The 11,110-nt window shown below is 39.8% G+C and overlaps 2 protein-coding genes across 2 annotated transcripts; both read left to right on the top strand.

Moving 5' to 3' along the window:
* Nucleotides 1-77: 77 nt before the first annotated feature.
* Nucleotides 78-716, top strand: LOC140937787 (histone H3-like). Its single transcript, XM_073387359.1, has one exon. It carries the CDS (start codon nt 206-208, stop codon nt 689-691), a length of 486 nt encoding a protein of 161 aa, XP_073243460.1. The 5' UTR covers nt 78-205; the 3' UTR covers nt 692-716.
* Nucleotides 717-2,772: 2,056 nt separating this feature from the next.
* Nucleotides 2,773-3,547, top strand: LOC140939125 (uncharacterized). The gene has a single exon (XM_073388685.1). It carries the CDS (start codon nt 2,802-2,804, stop codon nt 3,363-3,365), a length of 564 nt encoding a protein of 187 aa, XP_073244786.1. The 5' UTR covers nt 2,773-2,801; the 3' UTR covers nt 3,366-3,547.
* The last annotated feature ends 7,563 nt before the right edge of the window (nt 3,548-11,110 follow it).

The raw sequence follows: 11,110 nt of genomic DNA, 5'->3' as shown, positions 1-11,110 counted from the left end.
AAAAAATAATTCATAAACGATCTCCAGTCAAACCCTTTTTCGTGTCTATTTCTATCTTAAAGGAAAGGAATCACAGATAACTTAAATTTATACTAAAACTGGCCTAAAAGTAACTTCGGATCGAACATCTTTAAATCAGAGAAGCGCCCTACTTTCTTATCCAATGAAATCGCTTAGTTTTTGTCCAATCATGGAGTAGCCCGCCATGTATAAATTATATTGCAAAACATGTGCGTTATTATCCGTTAACCCCGAGTTACTGTTTCATCGAATCGCGAAGATGGCACGTACAAAGCAAACTGCTCGTAAATCAACTGGTGGAAAAGCTCCACGAAAACAGCTCGCCACAAAGGCAGCTCGTAAGAGCGCACCCGCCACTGGTGGAGTCAAGAAACCTCATCGTTACAGGCCTGGTACAGTCGCTCTTCGTGAGATCCGTCGTTACCAGAAATCGACCGAGCTGCTCATTCGTAAGCTGCCCTTCCAGCGTCTTGTGCGAGAGATCGCTCAAGACTTCAAGACCGATCTGCGTTTCCAGAGTTCTGCTGTCATGGCTCTTCAAGAAGCTAGCGAGGCTTACCTCGTTGGTCTCTTTGAAGACACCAACTTGTGCGCCATCCATGCCAAGCGTGTCACCATCATGCCCAAGGACATTCAGTTGGCCCGCCGAATCCGCGGAGAGCGAGCATAAGTAAATTGCTTGCACTAAAAAACAAACGGCTCTTTTAGGAGCCACCACATCAATAAAAGCAATAACCAACAATTGAGTATCTAAAGTCATCAACTTTTTTCCATTTTAGAGAAAAGAGGCGCTTCGTCTCCTACCATTTTTCAATGTGGCTTTTATCTCTGTCTGAAAACGAGCAGCTAGACAGAAGACATGTCAAGTTAGTAAATCGGCCTGGAGAACACACAACCAAAGTCGTTCTTAAGCCGAAATCAGTTCCTGGCCGGGCTAGCAGTGTAGTATGTTGTTCGGCTCAGGAGAAGCTAACCATTAAACACAAAGTAGTGCCGGCTGAGCACGATAAAATTGGAAATCAAAGATTATTCGCCTCTCAAGTATCTTATTTTTTCTTTTTCGGGAAGGGTTTCGAGAGAAATGAGGACTGAGCAGGCAGCGCAAATGTGAAGGTTTTTTCTCTCTTCTTTTCTTTGTTTAGTTCTTCTAGTTGCGGCCGCGACGGCAATACGCCGTTCTTTGCCGCTCGACTCTGTTTGATTTCCCACCACTGGAACAAATTACTCTACATGAAAAAACAGCTTCGGTTGGAACATACATGTCCCGGCTTCCATTGTGTAGGGAGGCTGGGAAAAGAGTCGGTTTTAAAATTTACCTAACGTTGTTACTCTAACAAAAGCCCGATTTTACAAAATATAAGATAAAGCAAGAACAATTGATAGAAACTGACTAAACTATAAGCGAAATCGGCTAGGAAATTCACGGAAATAAATTTGGCGCAAAACTTATGCAAATCTAAACGGCACCTTGGAGTTGAACGAAAGATGCAGATTTTACAACAGCCCTACAAATGAAGTAACTTTGTATAACTTTAAATGTGCATTTCAGCGTATGATGACAAACATTTCACTTTAATTTTTGTAGATAATGTCTGTTGCTTAAAAGATGAAGCGTACAACAAGTGCTTTTCGGTAAATTGCGAGCAGTCTCTTATTTGTCTTTGCAAAGTTACTCCACTCGTAGCGTAAGTTATGCAGGCGAACGGCGAAAGGCGAAGCCACGAGTAGCAATAAACGAGGGCGTAAGCCCAAGAAAACAAAATAGGAAGCCGCCGACTCTTTTGTTCTGTCTGTAGACTACTGTAACGTCCTTGTTTGCCGGTTTTTTGGGATCGCGCTGGCTGGGATAAGAACTGGACGGATTTTAAGAGAAAAGGTGGACTGCAAGGAGGCTCAGTTTTAAGATGCGTATACGGTAAAGTTAAGACATTATTGAGTTTGTTTTAAGATGTTTGGCTTAAATAAACGACTTCTGTCTTAAAAATTTTTCTCAATCTACCTGTCAGGCCGTAAATCTTCTCTTGAGGTGCTTAAAATTAAAAAGGCAAAAAAATAAAAGGCGCCGAAGGCACCAGCTTTCGCAGTAAGCTCTTTTGAATACAGTCGGTACACGTAAGCGGGAAACAGCTGTACTTAAGGCCGCCTTCACAAAAGCCCGTTTTTCTCAACTCCCATGCAAACTCTGTATTTTCACTTTCCCGTGAGCGGCCAGCTCCAGTTATGGGCACCATTTTCGCGACTCGAGGGTGTCCGCTTACGAGAGCTTTCACTGCACTGATAGACTGCTCATGGTGGATGGATGTTGTCCTAGTTGCTTTCAAAGAAAAGAAGTTAAAATATATAAAATGTAGTTAAATGTCAAAAATTTAGGTAAAAATTCGAAGTACTGGAGTTTTTCTTTAGTCTGAATGCCGATTTACGAAGTAAAGTCGTTTCGACAGAAAGTATATCGCCTATTTAAGTTAAAATAGTTCTTCGACCCTTGGACACTCAGGGATAAAACGTTGAATATCTCACCGCACAATCGCGTTTATCCAAATATCTTTTTACACCTAATGCTTGAATCACTTAACAACTAAATTTTACAGTTTACGCGGGAGTATTGAATAAATTACTCATTTCATGTCACAAAACTTTGAGGAAACTAACACAGAAGTACACACGCCATTTTGATTTGCTGTTTCCACGGTGGTCCGCATTGTGTTAATAAACGTCGATCATCTCGCTTAAAATTCACATTTTGAAATCCTTGTTACGAGGGTATCCTTCAGTCTTGCAACATGGTTGAACCACCAAAGTCACCAGCTAAAAAGAAGCCAGCTGCGCCTAAAAAGCCAGCTGAGCATCCACCATACATTGATATGATCAAGGCTGCCATTGTCGCTCTAAAAGAGCGAAATGGTTCTTCTCGCCAAGCCATTGAGAAGTACATCAAAGCCAACTACAAGGTTGGTGAGGTCGGCTCACACTTGAAGATGGCTCTTAAGAGAGGTGCTGCCAGTGGAAAGTTGATACACACCAAAGGTGTTGGCGCATCTGGCTCTTTCAAGGTCGCCAAGGAGGAGAAGAAGGAGAAGAAACCAGCGAAGCCAAAGAAGCCCGCCGCAAAGAAGGCAGCAAAGAAACCAGCGGCTAAAAAACCGGCAGCAAAGAAAGCAGCGGCTAAAAAGAAGCCAGCGAAGAAGACACCAAGTAAAAAACCCAAGAAATCGGCGGCGAAAAAGCCGGCAGCAAAGAAACCAGCGGCCAAGAAACCTGCGAAGAAGACACCCGCAAAGAAACCTGCCGCCAAAAAGTCCGCCAAGAAATCTGCCGCCAAAAAATCTCCAGCTAAGAAGAAGTAAAGCGCGACACTTCTTTTCAAACAAACGGCTCCTTTAGGAGCCACCACATCAGAAAAAGCAATAACCACCTGAATAATACTATGTGCTTTCTTTCTTATCGTTTTTATTTTTCTTGCCTTCCCTTCTCACATCTCCAACATAAATTAACGATGAAAAAATAAATTACCATTTGTGAATGGGCACAAGTGCGTGAACTTCCAGCTGTTTTGACAATTTCCTGACAAGCGGAGCACAATCTTGTTCCTTTATATATATATTTATATAAATTTTTTAATGCCATGGAGTAAGCGCCCCAAAATTCTCAACACTATGAATGGACTACATACCTTGAATCCTGCTACATTGTTGGGGTTCCTGTGGTCAAACCACTGCCAAATAAAAAGATAAAAGAACTGTAATTACAAGATACAGAGTTGGGCACTTAACTGTAGCAGATTTAAATTTTCAAAGATTGCAAATTTGTTTATATTGCCAACATTCCATGCATATTGTAAAGAATACTGTGAACAACTTTGTGGCTGATTTTTAGCCCTTTTTTTCCCAGTTTGTGTTAAAGAGCCTATGACAAGGGTCTCCAATAGGTTTTTTTTTGAAAAAAAAAAAAGACTCTACTTGAGTGTTTTAGCAAGTATGTACTAATTGGGGACACTATTTGTTTAGGTCTCCTTCTAGAGATTGGACTACCATTTTACGTGGTCATCTGAGCATTGTAAAGCATCATCTGAGCGTTGCTGTTTGCATGTTAAAGGATATACTTTCATTGCTCAATTTTTTTTATGACCCTTAGTGTAGCCTGTTCCAGGCGTTCAGATAGTAGAGCGCGCGGACAAAAATACACGAGGGGAGACTAGCCCCTCCTCCTCCCTGAGTGGGTAAGATGGGCTGCTCAGGATTTCTAGCATTTGTCGCACTAGAAAAAGTTCTGTTTTTGGCCATATATGGTAATAGATCCCTTATTAACCAAACTTGTTTGGTCAAGATTGCTGCATGGATATTGGCCTGGTTCTTTTCTGTGCTTTTATTGAAGTTGACTTTGTCTCAGTCCACAAAAGAGTTCAAACTTGGCCAATACCTAGCCACCCTGACCTTGCTTGAAAATGCATATGTACCTGGTTTTTTGAAAACCGGGCCACTAAAAAATGTCAGTCTCTTGCACTGATTGGTAATTTAATGGCCCTTGTTACTTGAAAAGTAAAGTCTCACCTCAAAAAGAAATTATTGAATACATGAGCTTCCATTTGCTTGAATCATCTGTCTTGAAGGTAACAAAAGTGAAGTCTTCCTCATTAATCTGGAAAATAAGGCATTTTAAGGGGCAATTTTTAGTGTCGCTGTTACCAATTGCAAAGCCATTTCCCCAGTTCACCCCATTTTTCATTGAAGCTGGGCTCCCAAAAACAATCTAAGCCAACACTGCTCAAGAAAACCAAGTCCTACAACCACCAGTTCAACTGCTTGCTGACTAGGAACATTATCAACTGAGTGGGTCATTGCTTGCATGCAAACAGCACAAACAAACTGCATAAGAGTGCAAAAACACATCAAACTTTACAACAACCCCACCCCCCTGGAATTTAACTAGGCTACCCCAAATGCAAACCAGATGATAGCCCCGCGTGTCTGTGCAACAACAGTACACTTAGTTCAACGGAAGCCCCCCCCCCCCCCCCCATCAAAAAATATTAGCTAGCCCAACAGGGGGCAACAGCACGGCCCTACGGGCCTGGCTGTTGCCCCCGTCATGCAAATTTTCTGGAATTTCCACTGATTTCTGTCAATTCCAGGACGTTATTTGGAGCCCATGGTTAAGAGGTGAGGGTGGTTAGTCCTGAGGAGCGAGATTGTTATTTTTACACTAAAAGTATCAAATTTAGTTTTGAAAGATTGGCTGCAATGTGCTGGACTTGACTTAAGATTTCAGGCAACCCGGTTTTCAAAACTCCAGGCCCCAGTTGTTCAAAAGGTGGATAGCACTATCTGGTGGATAAATCTCTATCCAGTGGATAGCGCAATTGGTTTCCCAAATACTTATCCGCTGGATAATGATTTATCCGCTGGATAGCGCTATCCAACGTTTGAACAACCGGGGCCAGGTAGATATATATTACAGCAAATAACAGGGACAATAGAGCGAGGAGGACTGGGGAAAGTTTTGTTTGTTCCTAGTACCCCACAGCATTGTTCTATAGAGGGTAGGAGAGGAATATAGCCCAACAATTATTTGAACATAGAGTTAGAATTTTAGGCTATATCTATAAAATTTAATTCATGTAGAGTCATCTTTTGCACCAAATTTATTCTTAGCAAAACAGAACTAATTAGGATTTCTGGAAAATGAAAATATTGCAAAGTTAACTTAAGCCTTATTCACACCAACAAAAAAATGTGCAGTTAAACCAATTTCATCAAATGAAAATCAGTAAAAGAAAACTAAATGACTGGCTTTTATCCCAGGGGGGTACTCTGGATTTCATGTGAAGGGGATGATTCTACAATTTTAGGTTTGTAATTTTCAATTCTGGATATTTTTAGGTAGGAAAATTTGACAAGTGTTTTTTGGATGGCTTGATTAAGAAGGGATTTATTTGGTTAGTCAAAACAATCTACAGATGTTTTTGGGTTTCAAACAAACACAAACATTCAATTTCTAATGTTTTTATTTAATGAATAAGGCTCAGAATTTCCGCATGGAATTTTCTGGGGTTTCTTGTTTGCTTTTTTGGTGGGTTCTGTTGGAAGCTTTAGGGTTTTTGGGGGGTTTGATTTTTGCCTCCATTTTATCAGCCTGCTCACTTGAAATCCTGAGTACCCAGAACCCACTCCCTGCTGCTTCCCCCACTGGAATTGTCCTCAAAGAAATCTAAAGATTTGAACTGACATACCGGTAGCTGTCTTTCTAGATCACAGCATTGAAATAACGAAACGTTAAGGTGCAATATTTCTTATTTCCCCCTACAAAGATCAAATTGTATGACTGGCAGAAAGAGCGAGGGAAAGTGAAGAAAGAGTGGAAGTATTCTGTGATGGTCACTGGGGAACAGTATGCGATGACCAATGGGAAATCAACAACTTTTTTATTTCAGATGTGATATGCAAAACGCCAAATTATTCCCCACCCAACTCCCTCCCCCCTGACACACAGAGTTCAAGAAAATGTTGACTTGTGCTTCTTTTCTTCCAAATTTGTAGTTGAGAAACATTAGTAGGCAGCTTTAATAGAGGAAACAATTTAAAACAACGTTTAAAACTAAAGAGCTTTGAAACATGTTCAAGTTTTGGTGTAAATGGGGCATTAGACTTGTGTGATAGCTGGCCACTTGCACTAACAGGTCACATAACCTATGCTTCCTTTAAACAATGAGTTGGAATCTTGCTGATGACAAAAATTGACAGAGTACATAAAAATTATCTTACACCCAAAATTTGAGAGGAAATGCATTTAAGGGAGACATTTTATGGCACTTAAATATTTCAACAAAGTAGTATGATTTGTATTGGGTGCCGTGTTGGAGGGCATACGCTTGCCCTCCAACATGGCGGCCAAAACTACTTTCTGCTTTTATCTTGTTAAACGTTTGATAGTTATGCTGAGATGTGCTGTAAATGTTACCACATCATCTTTTCAACATTTTCCTTGAAGTTTAAGTGCAAAACTTTTAATGGCCTGTTCTGTGTGGCAATTTACTGAACTCAGACTTGTCTGATACGGGGTCTATGCAACTCTGCTTAACAAAGAAAACTCAGAATTTTCATGCATGTTCAGGTTCGATCTGGTGTACTGGGCCGATGGCAAAACAGTTTAACTCTGCATCTTCATCACATCTAAGCTAAAGTTTGATGCCAGACACGTTTTGCCATTTTTATCTACTTAAGAACAACTCTAAACATCTGTACCAAAATGAATTGAACGTAAGCTCACCAGCTCGCTATATGAAGTATTAACCTTTAAAACAAACCTACCTTTTCTGACCTGCGAGTTGTACCACTAAAGTTCATTCTTCTCCCCACCGCATTCGGGTAAAACTTAAGGGTAAAACCAAGGTAAAATCGAACCCAGTTGTTGCGCATGAAAACTTTTGGCGCCAACTCATGACGTCACCAGGAGCATCACCCAAGACCACAGGCACTCCAGGTTTGTTGGATTTTATAAGAGAACATGTGGTAATTAGACAAAATACGTTCTAAATTCCGCTTTTTGAAAAGATTCGAAACAAAAATGGCTCAGCTTGTGTTTTTTATTGTGTCATTTACTGTCTCTTTCCCTTTACAGTCAGTTTGAAGCCGTTTTGAGTTGTATCAAAGCAATTTTTATGAGACTGGAGGGGCGGAATGGAAAGTTTCTATAAAATGTGTGTAATAGAACAACTTCCAGTCACTTTAATAATAACTTGAAAGGCGCTTACCCCCCTCCTCCACCTCCTTTTAAAGAAGGGATAGTTTAATAGGAGCCAGGAGATTAAAAAAACGGCAATCTCGAGGAAGGTAGGAATTGATCTAACTCTAAGATGGTGTCTAGTGTAGAACAGGATCTGATAAAGGGTAGGGGTTTGTAGCAATAATAAAGGCTTGCTTAGCCGCTGGGAGTATCAGACGGCAACAAAAACAGCCAACATCTTTAAAACGATACTACCTATTTATTGACAATATAAATCTCTCTTAAAATAGCTGTCCGTGTCAACTTGGTGACGTTTATAGTAAAAATTTAATACAGTATTTAGAGTAAACACAGAAAAATTTGAAATTGCACAGTTCCCGTGTATGAACAACAGGCGTAGGTTCGATTACCAGGCGCTCTTCCGTCGGGAAATGAGCCCACCTCAGTGATTTTTAAATCAATAAAAATAATTAACTCTTTTTTTCGCCTCAAAAATCACGCTTGGAACTCGTGCTTTTAATAGTCGGGACACCTTCAGGAGTCACAACATTTGTATCCAAAAATTCAGCGCAGATACAAAACTTCACGAGCTGGCACTGCAAAGGGGTAAACTTGGTAGACTGTACTGTGTTACTTATTGGGCGAATTTCCAGAGCTTTTTAAAATGATCACGGATATAAGGCATTTATTTCAGGGATGACAGATTTTGCTCAATTAAACTATTACATCTTGCTCCGTGACAAACTTTTAATTGCAAAATCCGCTCAAAACATAACACACTAAAGGTTTTGACCGATCATTTATTAATAAAATCACAGAGTGCTGTCTCCTATTCTTTCCGAAAACTTGGACGCAAAATCACGATTTCCCAAATTGGTACAACTGTACGTGGCTTAAACTAAAAGCATGGCTGTAAAGCGCGATCTACCACAAAAAACAACTCTCCTAAACTTCTATCATTTTCATATCGCAATGTCTCTGTAAAATTTTATCTAAATCACTTCTAAAACTGCCGAGATATAAACGTTTTAAAAGATGTAAGATGAGCAAAATTTTGCCCTATGAATTTATTCATTGATAGGTGTCCTGCACAGCCTTAACAGCACAAATTTGGTAGCATTTAGGCATGTTAAAAGGGAAAATGCCTTACATCCGTTTACCATAGGTCAATCAAAAACGTCTTTGCTTAACCTCTTTTGTTGAAAAGTCTGTTCTTTGTTAATAAGTAAGATCTGTCGCAAGGACGATTTGGTTCGGAATAGTGCGACTTAAATATCTGCAAAGTGTTCGAGCAATGATAACCAAGCGCTTTTCGCTCCCAATTGATATTTTAATATCTATTAATCATTTAAAAATCATTAGAAGATTGAACCTATGTAAAGGGCCGAAAGCTAAGATTCCCTGCCTATCACTCAGTAGATAGTCGCTATGTTTTTTTTTGCAGACGATTCAGATTCAGGCAAAACGTTTACTTAGAATCTCTGAAAATCTTCATGCATTAGAAGGTTATTGCTGCTTATGTTACATGTTAAGCTAAAGCTTTAAGCAAATTAGCGTTTGTGGCATTAATTAAGAAGGATTCAGAAGTTCCAAGTTACGCTCTAATTTTCGCAGCCGAATTGAGAAATAAGACAACTGCTCCCAAAAAAGTCTTCCGTTATTGTAAAATAGCTTTCTTCCTTTACATAATGGCTCCCTTATTTTCTATATATTCGGCCACGTTCATCTAGCACGAAATAGAATGACAGCAGTCTCTTTTTTTTCTTCAAATTTAGAGTGGGGAGTGCTCGCGTGCGGAGCGTCAAGCGATTCGTGCCTCTCACATCTCGCGCTTTCAGTCACGCTCCTGATCATTTGCGTGTCTCGCGCGTTTCGCCCGAAAGACAAAGAGAAAAAAGGGACTGCTTGTTGTCTAATCACGAAACTGATAATGAAAAAAAATAAAATATGGCTTTTTTTGGTTTTCGCTTATAACACGAAGCGTCTTAAAACCTCATAATTATCTATTTTCTGTCTTTATTTCGTAAAATCCTAAAATGTGACCGCATAGGATTTGCTCCACAAACTCTATGGCAATAATTAATTTTTTTTTCTTAATGCAATGAAAGACCTTATTTAGTATAGATCCCGTTAAACCGCTATCGATTGCATGTTTTATTCATCGGCCGAGAAAAAAAAATTACCACTTCAGTCTTTGGTACACAGGCCCAAGATCAAACTCACTGCGGTTTAGGAATGGCCGGTTTATAAAGTTTGAACACGAGCGATGCGAAAAGAAGGTTGATTCAACATGGACCCTACTTAAATTTTATAAAGTCTATCGTAGTTTCAAGTGGATCTGCGCTTGTTTTCTCGTGCTGCCAAAGGAAAGTTGGGTTGTGAACATCCGCACTCCTCCTCCAACATGATAATGATGCAGACACACCCAACAAGACTCTTTTCCGGGTAGCTGTTGGGACGAAAACAGAAGATACATGCAATTCATTGTTTTATTTTAAAATAAGGATCTCCCAGGTTTATATTGCTATTGCTGCAGAATACTTTGGTCGGGTATTTGAGGACTTATCAATGCCTCAATTCTTTCATTGAAGCTAGTGCGATCAATGCCTACTCCCAATTCAATTCTGTTTTATTTTTTCAATCAAATTACATGTAAGCAAAATTCATTTGACGGAATTTTGAATCCCCAGGTGGCTTAAATTAAATAAAGTCTAGAATCGCGTTTTCTGATCTTTGATTTGTTTTGATAGGTAAGCAGAGGAAGCAAACGACCGTGTAGAATCAATACCTCTAGTTCAAATGGACATTATCAAAGCTTAGCTTTCCTTCACTCCTCTGCAATTTTTAGACAATTGCGTTAATTATATGAACCTGACTAGTTCCCAGCCGTCTCTTGTCTCTTTCGACTCTGGAGCTATTGAACAAGCTATTGATGAAGAAGCTATTGAATTAGTTTTCTGTTACTTACGAGGTAAAGACGCCGTGGCCATTAACTGATCCTGAGCTGTGGGGTTCCCTTCATCTGAGTAATGATTTCATAGATATTTCATCATCATCATCATCGTTGTCGTCTGCATCATCGTCATAACTGTCATCGTCGTCATCACTATTATCGTTATTATCGTCGTCGTCATCATCGTCAGCAACATTATCTTCCTCGTCGTCAACATTGTTATCATCATCGTCGTCGACATCATCATCATTGTTTTCATCGTCAGCATCAGCGTCATTATCATAATCGTTATTATCATCGTCAGCATTATCGTTTGTATTATCATCGTCATCATGGTCAGCATCATTATCTTCCTCGTCGTCAACATTGTTATCATCATCGTCGTCGGCATTCTCATCATTGTTTTCATCGTCAGCA

The sequence above is a fragment of the Porites lutea genome, chromosome 5 (assembly GCF_958299795.1).
Source record: "Porites lutea chromosome 5, jaPorLute2.1, whole genome shotgun sequence".
NCBI lineage: Eukaryota > Metazoa > Cnidaria > Anthozoa > Scleractinia > Poritidae > Porites > Porites lutea.
This window is presented reverse-complemented; position numbering and strand designations above follow the sequence as displayed.